We start from the raw sequence: 17724 nt of genomic DNA, 5'->3' as shown, positions 1-17724 counted from the left end.
CTCTGACTGCCTAAATTAGCCCTCTGGCGAATGAGGCCCACAGCTGCTTCTATTAGACCTTTAGGCATGGGCTTGCTCAGCTGGCTGTAATTGGCCTTTTCAGCCAGGCTGTAGTGGCAGAGCTCTGTCTTAGCCAGCAGTCAAACCCTGTAAACCTCATTCAACAAAGAGCAAGGGACATTTCGGAATAGTGCTTTATTTCAAAATAGTATTGAAATAAGATATGCAATTTGCATAGCTCAAATTGCGCATCTTATTTTGAGTTATGGTGCAGTGTAGACACACCCTAACAGCAAATATGAAAGTAGCTCAGTTCTGTTACAGGTCCTAGGATGTTTATTCCCTCCCAAACAACAGCCAGGGAGACTCACTCAGGAGTGAAAGGGTACAGAAACAATTACTCTGGCTCCTTACAGTAGTAGCTTAGTTAAGACTTAGTGGCAGGCTCTAGAAAGAAAGTTCACTTTGGAAAAGCTTCAAAATACAAACAAACAGCTGGATTACAACATTCTGACAAGTCAGGTAAGAATTTTAAACTACATATGGTTATTGCAAAACTTAAAACAACTGATTTATTTTCCTAGACAGATGATGATAAAGTGCCATAGAAAGTAAGCTTTTACTTTGCCTAAAACTATTTAGAGCAGTCATGAGGCTTTTCCCAAAGTCTGAGAATGCTGCAAACATGCATAGAATGTCATCATCTGTACGACCATTAGAAGAACCTATCCAATGCTTGTATAAAAACCAAAATAACCTATACTGTATTAAGAACATAAGAATGGCCGTACTGGGTCAGACCAAAGGTCCATCTAGCTCAGTATCCTGTCTGCCGACAGTGGCCAGCACCAGGTGCCCCAGATAGGGTGGACAGAAGACAATGATCAAGCGATTTGTCTCCTGCCATCCCTCTCCAGCCTCTGACAAACAGAGGCCATTTATCCCCTGGCTAATAGCCTTTTATGGACCTAAGCTCCATGAAATTATCTAGCTTCTCTTTAAACTATATTATAGTCCTAGCCTTCACAGCCTCCTCTGGCAAGGAGTTCCACAGGTTGACTACACGCTGTGTGAAGAAGAACTTTCTTTTATTAGTTTTTACATTCTGACAGCTACACATCCCTCGTTGACACACATACTATAGCTTTTAGAAAAGACAAGTTTAAAAACTAACATGGAAAGTTTGAAAAGATTAAATATAATTTATTAAACAGCCCTTTACAATTAACTTCTCAATTTTAAAAAGTTCTTAATTTATATTATCATATTGTCTTAACTTGACAAACACCACAGTCTCTTTTACATATAATTATGAACATTTTAGATTGAATATGTTTGAGGTATCTCGTGGCCCATAAAATGCTTGTTGAAGATGAACTCTTTCATAGGTGAAAAGATGTTACAATAACATATATTGCAACATCCCTAGGATGCTGCTCTAAATTGGCTATACATTAAAGACCATAATGTCTTCAGTTCTCGCATTAAATCCAGATTTATTTAGTGAATCTTCTTTCATCCAAGCACGATTCCTGGTTGCCAACCCTGTCAAGTGTTATATTGCTGTGTTATAACAAGGTATATAAAAGGGCTGAATGGAGGGTCATTAGCAGAGACAAACAGAGCTTCTTTATGAGGAAGCTGGAAACAGACATCAGTGATGGACTCATCTACCCATTTTGCTTCCGTAGCCTAGCTAGCAGTGCATAAGGAGACACTCCATCAAACCTGGAACTAAAAAAGAGAAGATAATTACCAGCCAGAATATGAAGCATGCCAAAATGAAACAAATTTAGTATAGAGAACTAGACATTTCTACTGTACTCAGACACTAGTGTGAAATATCTGTCCTCATCCTCATTCTTCCCCTTACAGTCTCTCATGAGAGACTTAGATCATGGCTGCCTTTCCTCTGTGGTAATGACTCCCCTCTCCAGAGCCCACCAATGCTGATCCTTGGGTGAACAATTCGCTTCCTCTAATGGAATTGTTGATCCCACTCAAGACCTAAGGGTTTTCTGAAAGAGTCTTATGCTCTTCTTGCATAAGAAAAACCCTCTTGCGCAATGCCACTATGCCGATTATTTCCCAGAATAACGACATTGCGCAAGAGGGGTTTTCTTGCGCAAAAAGGGTCAGTGTAGACCGCTCCTTCTGGCACAAGAGCTTCTTTTGCAAAAATGGTGGCTCATTAGGTATGCAAATGAGGCCCAGCGATATTCCACGCTTAGCCTCATTTGCATATTTCTTGTGCAAGAAGCTACAAGTGTAGACATAGCCTTAATGTTTTTCTTTCCTTTTTTTTGTGAATGTGTAATTTTATCTCCCAATGAATACCACACATCATTAAAGTAGCATTAATGGAAATGGCAATCCTCTACTGTAAGAGGTTTTTACAGTTGAAATGGTGAGACTAATCCCAATCTAATACTAATCACAGTATTCTGCATCTTCTTTATCAATTACTAAAAGCTAGTTTTCATATTTAGTGTTGATCTGACTTACAATTTTGTGCAGATGCTAACTAGTTGGTGCAGCTATATGATTTTAACTGCACAAGCGTTTCAGCTGTAATGTTTGTCCTATTTACTCTCCAGACTGAAGGCACTCCTATTTGCAAGTCAGAATACAACACGAGATTTAGGAAGAATGAAGCACCATTGATGGATTTATTTCCCAGTGGGACAATTAAGATCCCTGTTCTTTAGAATGCTGATTACTTAACTTCTCTCATACGCGGAGGTTTTGGTTTATTTTTCTATAAAAACACTACAGTATAAAAAAAACCATGACCATCTCCAACAAGACCAAAATAGAATGATTCAAGCAATTTGGAATAAGTTTGATATTAACAACACACAGCACCCATTAATAATTCAATATGATTTGTTATGCTTAACATCTGCAGTGTAAGGGATAGAACTGAAAACTCTGGTAATCTGAAGAAGTGGGCTGTGCCCACGAGCCACATGTTTTATTAGTCTATAAAGTGCTACCAGGCCATTTGTTGTTTTTTAAGTGTATCCTATACAGACTAATTCAGCTACCCCCTGAAGCTTCAGATATATGGTAATAACTTCAAATGAATCTTACATTGTTGAGACGCCTTTTGAAACTTTCATCGTGGGTTGGCCAGACCAGAATTCCACCTTGAATTTAAGTTCTTTTTTCTGCAATTGAGACACTAAAATTAATTGCATTTCTACCAACATTTTATTCACATTTAAGGAAGTCAAAAATACAGTTTGTGGGTGAGCGCTCAGCTGGCATAAATCAATACATGAACTGAAGCATGTCCAATTAGTACATTGACTTCAACAGAGCTACTCAGTTCACACCATTTTAGGATTTGGCCATTTGGGGCATCCAGAATGTCAGTACAGTTTGCAGGCACTAAGGGATATCATGCAGTCACTTTTGAAAATCTTGGCATGCTGACCAGTCCTCAAAAACTGAAGAAATTTCAGGTTCCTGCACCCAGCATTATTGTCAATGTTTGTCTCTTGCTCTATTGAAAGAAAATTCCACATAGCTATTTTGACTTTTGAGAGTATTTTTGTTAGTTGAAAAGTATGATTGAACATTCTCCATCAAATCTGTTTTTACGATAGAAAAAGAAGGTTTTGACTACACTATTTTTTATGCACAGGTTGAACCTCTCTAATCTGGCACCCTTGAGATCTGACCGGTGCCAAACCAGAATTTGCTGGACCCATGAGGAGTCAATATTGTACAGCAGCATTACCAAAACTTCCACTGCTTTTTGGGCTCTTAGAAGACATTTATGGGTAAATTAGAGCTAAACAACAGCACAGAAAACTGAGAGCCAGGACTGATGGCTGTAAACAAAATTTACCGGACAGTAGGAAACATAGCCACACCCAAGATAAATGGACATTCAGCAAATGAAAATCATGCCAGACCACAGATGTTGCCAGATAAGAGAGTGCCATACTAGAGAGGTTCAACCTAAAGTCATTTATTTATCCAATTAAAAAAAAAGTGCCTCCCTTGTTTTGGCTCTTCTGCTGCAGTGCCTCAAGCTCCCAGTCTCTTTGAGGCCTGGATGCTTCAGCTATTCAATGTCTCACATGAAGCATTGGTTTCCCCTTCTAATCTATCTGAAAAGTGGCAATAATATCCTTTGATCTGTCTTGTTTATTTAGATTGAGATCCATCCACTGTATGTAAGGACAGGGATGGCCTTATATACAGTATCTAGCTGGGATGCTGTAAAATTGATTAGCCTCTACAAGTCATTTTGAAGATGTGTAGTTCTATATAATGAGAATTATAATTAATATAACAAATATATGTTTTACTGTATATGGATGTATTGCATATAATCCCCCACAATACTTGAATTCGAATGAATTCACTGGATTTGCTATGACTGAAATTGAGATTCTGAATAGCAGAAAAGCATTTTATTTGTGATACAGTTAATGTACTAATGTTAATGTAAATTCCAGGATTATAGACTAGTGTTTACAATGGGATGTCAGGAACTATATTGCTGCAATTCTTCATTATACAAGATTCTTATAAACTATAAAATGCTGCCAAAACTCTACACAAAAACAAACAACAATATTGCTACTGATTACTATGTAGAATTGACAAGATACTAGTTTCTATGCAATCCTGGAAAAAAATATATATAATGAACTTTTAAAAAAGAATCTTTCTAAAAGTGCACCAAAAAGTGAAAAATAAAGTTTTAAGCTAGCAATTTAAGAGAAATATTGGATGGCTAAGTACGATTCAAGCTAGTTACTAATTGTTAGCTATCCAATCTTTGTCCTAAATTGCCAGCTTAAAATTTTATTTTTGACTTTTTGGTGCACTTTTTTTATTATTTTTAGTCTTTTGGTGCGCTTTTAGAAAGATTGTCTTTTTTAAAAGTTTATAATTTTTGTCTTTTTGGTCTTAAATCTAGTGTGTTTCAAGTAATAAAAACTCCAAGGTTCATTTTGATATGCTTCTATATTTTGAGCTAGATTTTTTACAAAATGTTTTTGCACTAAGTATTTACATTTGTAATGAAAAATAGTTGTGTGTAAGGCAACGATAAAGTAATGGAGGTGATTGATCAATTGTTTTGTTGGTGAAAAGGAGGAAGGCTTTGAAGATGCTGTAATTCTTCTAAGGTGTCTTTATGACAAACATTGTCGCCCATTAATTTGTTTGGATCGATTTTGTCGATCTCTACACCTAAAGAACGTACTCGAGTGAGAGGCACAAATGGTTGAGCTGGTGCAGAGTATTGAGAGCTAAGGTTCACAACTACTCTTTCTACCGTGGTCCCTTGTAATTTGTGGACACTGATAGCATAAGCGTGGATGATTGGAAGCATTCACCGCTCCACCAAGCAGTATCCAAAATTTGGTTGAAACTGACATGTGATTGGCTCGATGATGTGCTTTCTGACATTGCTTTTGAATTCAATTTCAACTTTAGGGATATTGGTTTAGTGAATTTTGTTGCAGCAGAAGTAGGGCTATATTATATTGATGATGGTGCCAATTTTGCCATTGACTACACCTTTTGCTTGGTCAACATTGTACTGAAGTATAACTTTAGCACCCAGATGCATTCCAATTCTCTTTGGAATGCCTGCCATTCAATTACGGTAATCTTTGGGGGCTAGCTTGATAAAGCGATGAGGAGTCCTGTGGCACCTTATAGACTAACTGAAGTGTAGGAGCATAAGCTTTCGTGGGCAAAGACCCACTTCGTCAGATGCATGCATCTGACGAAGTGGGTCTTTGCCCACGAAAGCTTATGCTCCTACACTTCAGTTAGTCTATAAGGTGCCACAGGACTCCTCATCGCTTTTGCAGATTCAGACTAACACGGCTACCCCTCTGATAGCTTGATAAAGGTTAGGCACTCGTCTTCTCTGCTCAATGAGCATATCTTGCACTGTGATTGTGAACATTTGGCAGTTTGCATGGTCTAAACTGGACAAAACTTGATTATTGTGATCATCTACCACTTTACAAGTCAGCATGATTCTCAAACTTTTCTGGGTGAAAAGTCGCCTTGTTGTTTGCTTTCCTCACATTTACGCAGCAAAATATGTAGTTGTTCTCGTGGGAGTTTTTCCTCTGGAAGATTATTTAAAATGTCGATAAATGTTGTATGCCCTCACTGTCACATGTTTTCAGTCAATTCACAAAAGCGAAAGAGGCACCAGAGATGCACAGCAGGTCTAACTAAAACAGGTTGCTTATAAATGGGACTGGCTGATATTGATGGAAGTTGAAGGAGATCACCGAAGAGCAAGATGTTCAAGCCTCCAGCTGTTCCCAGAGTGGCTGGTCTTATACATACCACCCTGTGCTCCCCAGGTAAATTCTCTATCCCCTAAGGCACTCCAGAACTTTGCAGAAGCCTTTCTAACTCTTGCAATACAAATACAATGCACACCCATATGTTTGTATATGTATATGCATGTACGTCTGAAAACTGAAAATCCCATAACAGACAGACAAATGGTGGCCATTTAATAGAAAGATTGTCTAATAATAATAATAATAATAAGGGATAATTATGTTGAAAGAATGCACAGTTCTTCACTATAGCCTAATGGTTTCCAAACTACCAAGCCTTAGTATTTCCTCAGAAGCTGAAAGTGAGCAAGAGGCGTTAGAAAAGCCAAATATGCACATTTTGATAGGACCAATGCTGAGAATATTTACACACGTACTTCACTTCATGTGGGTGCAAGGTTTGCTGTGTAGGTGTTTGTAGGATCAGGGCCTCGATTATATTCTTACTGTTACAATTTTCATTCAGGCATTCATTTCATATCTGCAGCCTCCTCCTCTCTAGTCATTCCCAAATACACATTGCTTCCCTTCAGTCCCTATGAAATGCAAAACCCACTTCCAGCCTGTGACCTACAAAGAATTAACATTAAGCAGAAGGGTGGCTGAGGAAAGGGGGTACAAAAAAGTGATTATTCTTTCTTCTCTCACCTTAATATCTTTACACATTGATTGTGTTCTCAGGTGGTGCTCTTTGGGGTAGGCACATATTTGGAAAGTGCCTGGCAGGTAGTGCAAGTAATAATTTTTAAACAGAAACTAGCAGTTTTGACGTTTTTCCTTCCAAACTTACCAGTCCTGTATATGAATAGAAATAGTTCTAGGGATATATGAAGTGAAAGACCCCAAAAGCATTCCAGATTTGATGAAATGTACTGTTTTACTCAGTAGCAGAGCTTGATCTTTGATAGTGCTTTTGAAAAACTCACCTGCACTATACTAAATATTCCCACTTCTCTGTCCATAGAAAAAAGTTTAAAGAATCTTACTGTACCATACAGTTGGCTGTAGAAGATATAAATTTCTTGATGAGTACTTAGTCAAGAAAAAAAAGACTCAAAACTATGCAGATTTTAAATAGTTTTGGGCTCACAATTGTAGAATTTGTTAGGATATCACCTTTCCCTTTACCTGAGCTTCAAGCACATTTATCTTTTCTTCCATAATCTTAATTTGTTTATCTTGGTTTTGTAGTTCGCTGTTCAGTTCTTCGATCTAAGAGTTAGAAAGTAAAGTTAGCAATGGTTTTCCAATCTTGTACAGGTTGAACCTCTCTAGACTGGAACCCTCAGGACCTGACCGGTTCCAAATGAGAGAATTTTCTGGACCACGGGAAGTCAGTATTATCTCGCAGCATTACCAACACTTTCCCTGCTTACTGTGCTCTTAGAAGACATTTAGGGGTAAATTAGAGCTAAATAACAGCACAGAACACTGAGAGCAAAGACTGGTGGCTGTAAACAAACTTTATGGGATCACGGGAAATTTGTCACACCCATGAAAAGTGGACATCTAGCTAACTAAAATCATTCTGGGCGACGGATGTGTCTGGATGAGAGAGTTCTGGATTAAAGACATTCAACCTAGAATATATTAGATACACTTTAAATAGAGGGGAAATAAGCATGGGGATTAAGAAAGTAAATATAGTCTGAACTTTTAAACTAGGTTCAACGGGGACAGGTGACCAAAGCCTACAGGTAAGTGAAGAACATGGAAACCTGGAAGATGGGTTGGAAATGGGAGGGAGTGTGGGCTATACTAGTAGAGAGAAAGAAGGGACAAGGCAGAATTGGGAGGCAAGATCAAATCAGGATCTTAGATGCTTATATACAAATGCAAGAAATATGGATAATAAGCAGGAAGAACTAGAAGTGCTAATAAATAAATACAACTATGACATTGTTGGCATCACAGAGACTCGGTGGGATAATACACACGATTGGAATATCGGTATAGAAGGGTACAGCTTACTCAGGAAGGACAGGCGGGGATAAAAGGGAGAAGGTGTTGCCTTATATATTAAAAATGAACACTCTTGGACTGAGGTAGAGATGGACATAGGAGACGGACGTGCTGAGAGTCTCTGCGTTAGGCTAAAAGGGGTAAAAAACAAGGGTGATGTCATGCTAGGGGTCTACTACAGGCCACCTACCCAGGCGGAAGAGGTGGATGAGACTTTTTTTAAACAACCAACAAAATTATCCAAAGCACAGGATTTGGTGGTGATGGGGTATTTGAACTATCCAGATGTATGTTGGGAAACTAACACAGCGGGACAGACTATCCAAGTTCTTGGACTGTATTGAAGACAACTTTTTATTTCAGAAGGTTGAAAAAGCTAGTAGGGGGGGAATCTGTTCTAGATTTGATTTTATCAAATAGGGAGGAACTGGTTGAGAATTTGAAAGTGGAAGGCACCTTAGGTGAAAGTGATCATGAAATCATAAAGTTCATGATTCTAAGGTATGGTAGAAGGTTGAACAGCAAATTAGAGACAATGGATTTCAGGAAGGCAGATTTTGGTAAGTTCAGAGATCTGGTAGGTAAGGTCCCATGGGAAGCAAGACGGAGGGGGAAAACAACTGAAGAGGGTTAGCAGTTTTTCAAAAGGACATTATTAAGGGCCCAAAAGCAAGCTATTCCACTGCATAGGAAAGATAGAAAATATGGCAAAAGACCACCTTGGATCAACCAGGAGATCTTGCATGATCTAAGAATAAAAAAGGAGTCATATAAAAAATGGAAACTAGGACAAATTACAAAGGATGAATATAGGCAAACAATACAGAAATGCAGGGGCAAGATTAGAAAGGCACAAAACGAGCTCAAACTAGCTACAGGCATAAAGGGAAACAAGAAGATATTCTATAAATATATTAGAAGCAAGAGGAAGACAAAGGACAGGGTAGGCCCATTGCTCAGTGAGGAGGGAGAAACAGTAACAGGAAACTTAGAAATGGCAGAGATGCTTAATGACTTCTTTGTTTCGGTCTTCACCGAGAAGTCTGATGAAGGAATGCCTAACTTAGTGAATGCTAGTAGGAAGGGGGTAGGTTTAGAAGATAAAATACAAAAAGAACAAGTAAAAAAAACACTTAGAAAAGTTAGATGTCTGCAACTCACCAGGGCCTGATGAAATGCATTCTAGAATACTCAAGGAGCTGATAGAGGAGGTATCTAAGCCTTTAGCTATCATCTTTGCAAAATCATGGAAGACAGGAGAGATTCCAGAAGACTGGAAAAGGGCAAATATAGTGCAATCTATAAAAAGGGAAATAAGAACAACTCAGGAAATTACAGACCAGTCCGTTTAACTTCTGTGCCAGGAAAGATAATGGAGCAAGTAATTAAGAAAATCATCTGCAAACACTTGGAAGATAATAAGGTGATAGGGAACAGCCAGCATAGATTTGTAAAGAACAAATCATGTCAAACCAATCTGATAGCTTTCTTTGATAGGATAACGAGTCTTGTGGATAAGGGAGAAGCGGTGGACGTGGTATACCTACACTTTAGTAAGGCATTTGATACGGTCTTGCATGATATTCTTATCAATAAACCAGGCAAATACAACTTAGATGGGGCTACTATAAGGTGGGTGCATAACTGGCTGGATAACTGTTCTCAGAGAGTAGTTATACCTTTCCAGCAGGATTGTGAACCGTTAATAACAAGTGGGGTTATAGAAGAGAAACCTGAGAGGGGACATGCTAGCAGTTTTCAAGTATCTAAAATAGTGTTATAAGGAGGATGGAGAAAAACATTTCTCCTTGGCTTCTGGGAGGGGCTCCAGGCTTAGCCCAGGGAAGAGGACTGAGATCCCAGAGTGGTTTCAGGGTGTAAGCTGTGGGAAGGAGTTTAAGTGCAGGGTGGTAGACCAGTGGAGCTAAGTCAGGCTTACTCTTGCCCTGGCCCTGCACCACTCCTGAAAGCAACTGGCACGTATAGTAATGGTTCCTTGTCGCCATATGCTGCCCCTCATCTACCAGCACTGAGCCTACAGCTTCCACTGCCCCAAGACCAGAGCCTGCTCCTCAACTCCATACCCCAGTCTGGTGAAAGTGAGTGAGGAAGGGGATGAAGTGAGCAGGGTGAGGCCTTGGAGAAGGAATGGAGCAGGGGCATGTATCTAAAAGGGTGTCACAAAGAGGCCTGTGAGGATAGAACAAAAAGCAATGGGCTTAAACTGCAGTAAGGGAGGTTTAGGTTGAACATTAGGAAAATGTTCCTAACTGTCAGGGTGGTTAAACTTTGGAATAAATTGCCTAGCGAGGTTGTGGAATATCTGTGGAGATATTAAGAGTAGGTTAGATAAATGTCTATCAGGGATGGCCTAGTCAGTACTGGGTCCTGCCATGAGGGCAGGGAACTGGACTTGATGACCTCTTGAGGTCCCTTCTAGTCCTGGTATTCTATGAAGTCTAAATGATAAAGAAAATGCTCTAGAGAAAGTGTGATGACATGGCTGGCTGTCTTAAAAAAAAAACAAAGAATGAAGTCACACTTCCACTTAGGGTAACACATTTGCCTTCTTCATTCGTAAAACACACATCTATTCCCCACTTGAAGCTTTCTTGGGCTAAACTATCTAAGGCTGATGAGAGATGCTTGAATCTTATGAGAATTCACAAAATGTGAATTACATTTTGCACAAATAGTTTAGCTGAGCTCAAAATAATACTTATGAAAACAGCTCATATTAGTTCCCTCTTTAAAAGAAATGTCAAGTCATAAATGGCTTCAAATTTTGTTCCCACTTTATCTGGGACCAAATATTTTGCTTCACTAGGATTACACCTGGCAAGCAGGATTTGAGCCTCTAGTGAGACAGTTTATAGATTTCTAGACACCTGTTTATTTTATTGAATGTTACACAGTGTCAAACTGCAGCAACAAAGCATTATTAGAAATTCAATGTTCCCCATAAAAAGGCAGATCATTTTGTGAAACATACACTTGTATTCATTGCTGCCTCTGCAGCAGTAGCTACTCAAACTCTATTTCGGAAGCTACATTAAGCCATGTCCCAGTGATTGAGTATCCATGGTCTGTCACACTCCACATATTAGGGATATTCCTAAAGTACCTTAAATTGGTTGGGGATTCAGCAGCTCCTGATGTAGTCCCTATGGTAAAGGCCTATTTTCTTATGCTACCTGGGCAGCTACTTCAAGCCTTCCATCACACTTGCAGGAAACAAAACCCTTCCTTCCTCCCTTGAAGCATTCTATTTCAAACTGTCACCCTGGGTGATAGAATTTCCATTCCCACCATTTTAATGTTATGTCACTTTTCCATTATATATAAAATATTACATAAAATCTATTTCAAACTGTTGATACATGTCCTGAGATGGAGACATAAATAATAAACTTCACAAAATGAGGGAAGCACTAAAACAAGTGTCTTATGTTTGTTCCCTGAACACTAAGAGCACTTGATTAATCTGACCTCTTGTATCGCACTGCGTAGGCTTTGATGCTGCATCTGGATCACATGTTGCAAGTGAGAAATCTGCTCTCGTAGAGTGGAAATCTCCATCAGAAGATCAAGATAGCTGGTGAGGAAGACAAATTACCGGTAACTTTTTCAACTGTTATTGAAGGTATATATTATTCTCATAGGACCTAATAAATGGCCTGACTTACGTTCTCTAAGACAAGAATATACAAACTAGCTATCCAACCACTAATCTTTTGGTTTTGGCCAAAGTTGTATTTATATATGAATTATAAATATAGGCATTAAGCTTCCTTTAGTGACCATTTCCATGGGATTCCAACTCATTGTTTCAGCTTCGACTCATCAGCTGTACGTGTACTAATTTAATTCATGGTTAATAAACGTAATCAGATATAAAGAGGGAAAAGTTGTAATTGATTTCTTATATTATCTGTAATGACTATATTAAATTATAGGAAAAATGGCTCCATTCATGCTTCATACTGGAAGAATAAAGTTTGAGCATAATATAGTGGAGTAATTCTTCAAGAGTGCATCATGGAAGACAGTGTACCACTACTTTGGCAGTATAGCATGGGTACGTCTACACAGCCTTGGCAATAAGTCTCCCAGCCTGGACTAACAGATTTGGGTTTGAGCTAGCTACATTGACAGTGCTTTGAAATTGCAACTTTGGCTGGAGCTCAGGTTTTGAGCTAGGGAGGAAGGTAGGCTTCAGAGGAAATTGCACTGTATTTAAGACAGAAAATTAATAAAACGTACTGTTTGTGAGAGGCCCCCCAGAAGCATTAAGATATTAATGTTGTTTAACAGGATGGGGGCTGAGATGGATAGAATGGTTTCCTCTCTGAAGGCCAATCTGTAATTTGTTTTTATTCAGATTTCCTGTTAATTGAACTAAGGGTTTTTCCAGAGTAAGGACAGCAAGATCTGATTGTGTGCCTTCACATGTTATAGTAGCAGTATTTATTCTCTAAATAAACCCAGATCTGGAAAACCTACTGATCATGCCACAGGAAAGCTTAATATTTTACTTTAAAATGTAAAGACAGTGAGGGCATTAGGCCTAATACCACGTATATACACCCTACTTGGAAGAACTTAGCCAAGTTATTGTTAGGTACGTCACTTGAAATAATCCTGTTGAACAGAAAAAGCATTTCTTCATGCTCACCTCTTAGTATCTTCAGAATCTGATGATATCTCCAGAAGCTTCTCTTCACATGATTGCTTTTTTCCTATTAATGTTTTCTTTTCCTTGGGAATAATGAAATAGTGATAATGTGCATATACAAAAAATATTTGAAATGATTAACTATTTTTTCTATTACTATCCAAAAAACATATAAAGCCACCAGATATTTGTCAGCCGTACATACAGATACACCCTCCCTCACCGTGTGAAGATCAGAAGCATCTGCCATCATTCTGAATTTGGGTCAGAAAAGGCAGATTTACCAGGGAGCAGCTGTGTACAGCCCTTCCCTGAGTTGCGAATGGTCGAGTTACAACCGTTCACATTTACGACCAAAGTTCCCATGGAGCAGTTGTAAAGGCGATCCCCGAGTTACGAACACAACCCGCGCTTAAGAACAGCGCAGTTGCTATGTAACTCAATGGGGTCCGAGTTACGAACAAATTGAGTTACAACCAAGTGTTTGGTCCGTAACTCGTTTGTAACTCGGGGAGAGGCTGTATTGATTTACAGTGAAAAATTTGTAACTGTAAATCTTATTTTTTTAAAATAGGAAAGCTTGCCAGAAAAAAAGATTAGCTTATTGACTGTGTTCAAAGACACTTTCTGTTCCAGGAACTATACTAAAAGGGCAGTGGTTCTTTGCATTGCAAAAATGGATCCAAAGGTCAAGAGATTTCTAGTTAAATCAATTTTAATCCTCTTAAGTTACAAATTTTGGTAACCCACATCTAACTATTTAGTGACCCAAGTATAATAATCCTTAGTTGTAAATGTAAAGAGTACACTAATACATAATGCCATCCCATGATGGATCATCTTAGCCTATAGGGGTGAAATCCTGACCTTAATGAAGTCAAAGACTTTTACAAATGACTTCAATAAGGCAAACTCTTTTTAGGAGTAAGAGATCTGAGTCAGACAAGGTTTATATGTTGATGTGTTAACCTTTGGAGCTGAGTGTAAGGACTCCTAGCTGTGGTGCATGTAGCCATGAAAATGGAGATTTCTGTATTCTACCCACAGAACCTTTCCTCAGCCAGTTCCACAGTGAAACAACAGTCTAGTTTGCATTACAACGCTGCACATGCACAGTGCTCAGACCCACTGATGGGAATTCTGGGCGGCAGGACAGCACAATCAATGAGGGCCCTTGCCCCCTCCCTCAGACAAAGCCACAAGGTACACCCTCCCCCGCCGCCCATGCCAAGAGAAACCATGAGCACCACCCATCAGGCACAGGATTCCCTGATTGGTCACAGCTCCAACCTCCACCTGTCCAGCGGTGCCCTTAACTTGTCCAGAGGATGCCTGCAGTTCCATCCCCCACCTGCCCAGAGGAGCCTCATGTCAGCTGGAGCGGCACCTTCCCTCCCTTCCCCAGACCCATCATATGGTATTTAATAGAATCAAAGGACTGGAAGGGATGGAAAGGTCATCAAGTCCCATCCTCTGCACTCATGGCAGGTCCAAGCACCATCTAGATTATCCCATCTAGATTATCCCTGTCTGTCTAACCTGCTTTTAAAAACAGCGGCGGATATAAGGCAGGGCGAGTGGGGCGGCTGTCCCGGGCCCCGCGCCAGCCCTGCTCGCCCTGCTGTATATCTGCCGCTGCTGCCCTTACCTACTGGAGCTGCCTCCGCCGCTGCCCTTCGCTGCAGGTCCACGAGCAGCTCCGTTAGCCCGTGGTATGCGTGTGGCGGCGGCTCGTTGCCATGGAGGCTAAGGGGGACACCTGCCCATGGTGTCCGGGTATCCCGCTGCTCTACCCTCCTGCCCCACCCAGAGAGAGGCTGGGGGTGGCACGGTCTTTCCCCCAGAGGGAGCCCAGATCTCTTTCCCACCGTGCCCGGGGGCAGAGCGACCCGCCCGCCAGGGAGACCCTGTCTCCTCCCGCCGGTCCCCACCTCCCCCCACTCGTGGGCGCAGCACGATCCAGCTCCACAGACAGTGCCCCCCCCCCACACACACACACAAACACACACGTCCCTGGGAGCAGGGGGAGTTGCCAGCTGCCCCGCCCAGCCAGGAGCTTTTTGAGAGGCTGGAATGGTAATTTTGGCCTGTCTGATGAGTCAGACACCCCTGCCCGCTGGTCCTCCCTATGGCCCATCTGTGCGCCATCCTCCACATAGCCACACCCTGCCTGCCCCCCAAATCCCAGCACCCAAACACTGCCTGTCCCCCCCCAAATCCCAACGCCTAATGCTGCCTGGCCCCCCAAGTCCCAACAGCCATATGCTGCCTCTCCCCAACGCTGCCTGCCCCCCAAGCCCCAACACCCACACGCTCCCTGCGCCACCCCCCCCCAGTCTCAACACCCACACTCCACCTGGTACCCGCAAGTCCCAATGCTGCCTGGCTGCGGAACAACCAATGCTGCTTGGCAAATACCAGCCATGGGCAGCAAAGAGAATCTACTGTGAGCCAGGAGCATTTTGTAGGTCTTTTGATTATATCGATTGAAAACGACCTGTGTAAAGAAATGGACTTTACTGACATAATTGAAGAATGTGCTACCAAAAGAGCTAGACAGCTATAATAGACTAAATACAAATGAAAATTTTTAATTATTAATGCAGAATTTTGTTTAAGAATGAATTACAATATAATTAAAATAAAAAATATCCAACTAAATTAAATTTCTATCAAATTTACCCAATTCACATTTAATATGAAAAATAGCCTTCAATTTGTGCATTTGACACCTTTTTTCTATTTTGTCTCCAAAGGGGGGCCCCCGCGAAATTGTGCTGCCCTGGGCACCGCAAAACTCTCATCTGCCCCTGTTTAAACATCTCCAATGATGGAGATTCCACAACCTCTGTAGACTTAAAAAAAACCTCAGAAATAACACTTTATAGAATTTCTTAGTGTCCAAACTAGTGAGTTGTGTCACAGGATGTTTAACATGGAGAAGCTAACACTTAACCATTTGTAACAGAAACCAATCAGAAAATTGGCTTCAACATAAGTTTCCCTGAAACAAGTCCAGACGCCCATAAGCCTGGGATCAGAGAAGGTGAACAAACAAAAACAGTTTGGTTTGCATTCCAAAACAGGAAAATAATTCTCAAACTGACTGAATGTAAAATCTGAAAAAAAAGGAGAAATCAGAAGTTCAGAGTAAAGTACAGTCAAAGAATACACCATGAAGTAAGTAACCCAGAAAGGACAGGGTCAGTGTATCACATGATGGTGTCTCTTATTGTTAAATTAAACAGATAGGCTTTATGGAGAACTGGCAAAAATCAGCCTATTACTGGATTATAGCTGTGTTTGAAATTTCATCATTTGAGAAATTAAAAACATTCTTTAACACCACACTTTTTTCTTCTTCGGCTTAATACATTTGTTTTCTTCTACAAAATCCCCCTCCCAGATAGAGACTAAAAGAAAATTCAGAATATCAGGAAACCCACTTGTAAAATATATGGAGACACTGGTGCTGATCCAGCAAGAGTAAGAAAAACTACACATACTGCCACCCTATTAAATTACATGGCAGCAGTCACTGAGGAATGAGCTCTCTCACCCAGTTATTTCCAGTCACTCAGTATTGTTGGGAGAATACTCCAGTGCTACTGAACTTTTCTGCTTCCCCATCACAGGTTATAGTTGAGCTGTGGTAGGAGCATATCAGAGTTTGGCACAACTGTTGTGAAAGCACATTGCCCCCAATGTGATATTCTCACACAGTTGTATAAGCGACATGTAAGCTTGCTGTATTCTTAACTCCTCCAGAACAGACTAAATTTTTTACTACAATTGGAAAGTTATTCTCTAACCCCGTGGTCCCCAACACGGTGCCCGCGGGCGCCATGGCACCCGCGGGGGCATTTCAATGCGCCCGCCAGGTGCTCGGGGCTGGCCTGGCCCCGGGCACATGGCGCACGGGCGCTTGCGGGGGGAGCGCGCTTGGCGGGGGGAGCGCCGGGCGCGCGGCACTCGGCGGGAGGGGGCGGGGGCGAGCGCCGGCCCCGGGCACGCGGCGGGGGGGAGCGCTGGCCCCGGGCGTGCGGCGCTCGGCGGGGGGAGCGCCGGCCCCGGGCGCGCGGCTGGGGGGGGCCCGCCCCCGGTCACGCGGTTGGCGGGGGCCCGCCCCCGGGCGCGCAAGTGTCCCCGCCCCCTGGCGCCCGGCGGGCAAGTGTCCCCGCCCCCTGGCGCCCGGCGGGCAAATGGCCACGCCCCCTGGCGCCCGACAACCTCAAAAGGTTGGGGACCACTGCTCTAACCCTCACTGCTGCTAAATCAACTAAGAACTTGGGAAGCATTTGGGGAAGAAAAATGCACTACAAAAGGGAGGAAATAGCTTGTTGTTATGCACTGTACTTTGACAATACAAGAACAGTACCTGAAGATGTTTCCTCGTAGAGTGCGTCTACACTGCACCGTTTTTCCAGAATAACGGATGTTATTCTGAAAAATACTAGCATCCACACAGCAATTGCATTATTTTGAAAGATAATCAAAATAACAGAGTTTTTTTCCGATGCTGGTAAACCTCATTCCATAAGGAATAATGCCTTTTCCGAAAAAGCTCTTTCGGAAGGAGGTGTGTGTGGATGTTCCACTGCTGCTATATCAAAACAACTCCTCTCCAGGGCCATTCTGAAGTTATTCCTCCCCAGTGCCTTCTGAGGCTCTAAATTGAGATAGCGTGTCCACATTAGGGGAGCCTGCCTTAGACTAATTTTGAGGCTTTTGTGTAGTATATCTTCCAGAATA

The 17724-nt window shown here is 41.4% G+C and overlaps 1 protein-coding gene across 5 annotated transcripts in view; it reads right to left on the bottom strand.

The window, feature by feature from the left end:
- Nucleotides 1-1188: 1188 nt before the first annotated feature.
- CCDC68 (coiled-coil domain containing 68) overlaps nt 1189-17724 on the bottom strand; it is a 30059-nt gene continuing 13523 nt past the window's right edge. For all 5 annotated transcript variants that reach the window (XM_075932643.1, XM_014570229.3, XM_014570230.3 and 2 more), the window contains 5 exons: nt 12973-13055; nt 11787-11892; nt 7464-7547; nt 3094-3170; nt 1189-1734 (listed from right to left, as the gene is read on the bottom strand). In XM_075932643.1, coding sequence (XP_075788758.1) covers nt 1671-1734; nt 3094-3170; nt 7464-7547; nt 11787-11892; nt 12973-13055 — 414 coding nt within the window. In that variant the 3' untranslated portion in view covers nt 1189-1670. The remainder of the gene's footprint in view (nt 1735-3093; nt 3171-7463; nt 7548-11786; nt 11893-12972; nt 13056-17724) is intronic.

This window comes from Pelodiscus sinensis, chromosome 6, assembly GCF_049634645.1.
Source record: "Pelodiscus sinensis isolate JC-2024 chromosome 6, ASM4963464v1, whole genome shotgun sequence".
Classification (NCBI taxonomy): domain Eukaryota; kingdom Metazoa; phylum Chordata; order Testudines; family Trionychidae; genus Pelodiscus; species Pelodiscus sinensis.
This window is presented reverse-complemented; position numbering and strand designations above follow the sequence as displayed.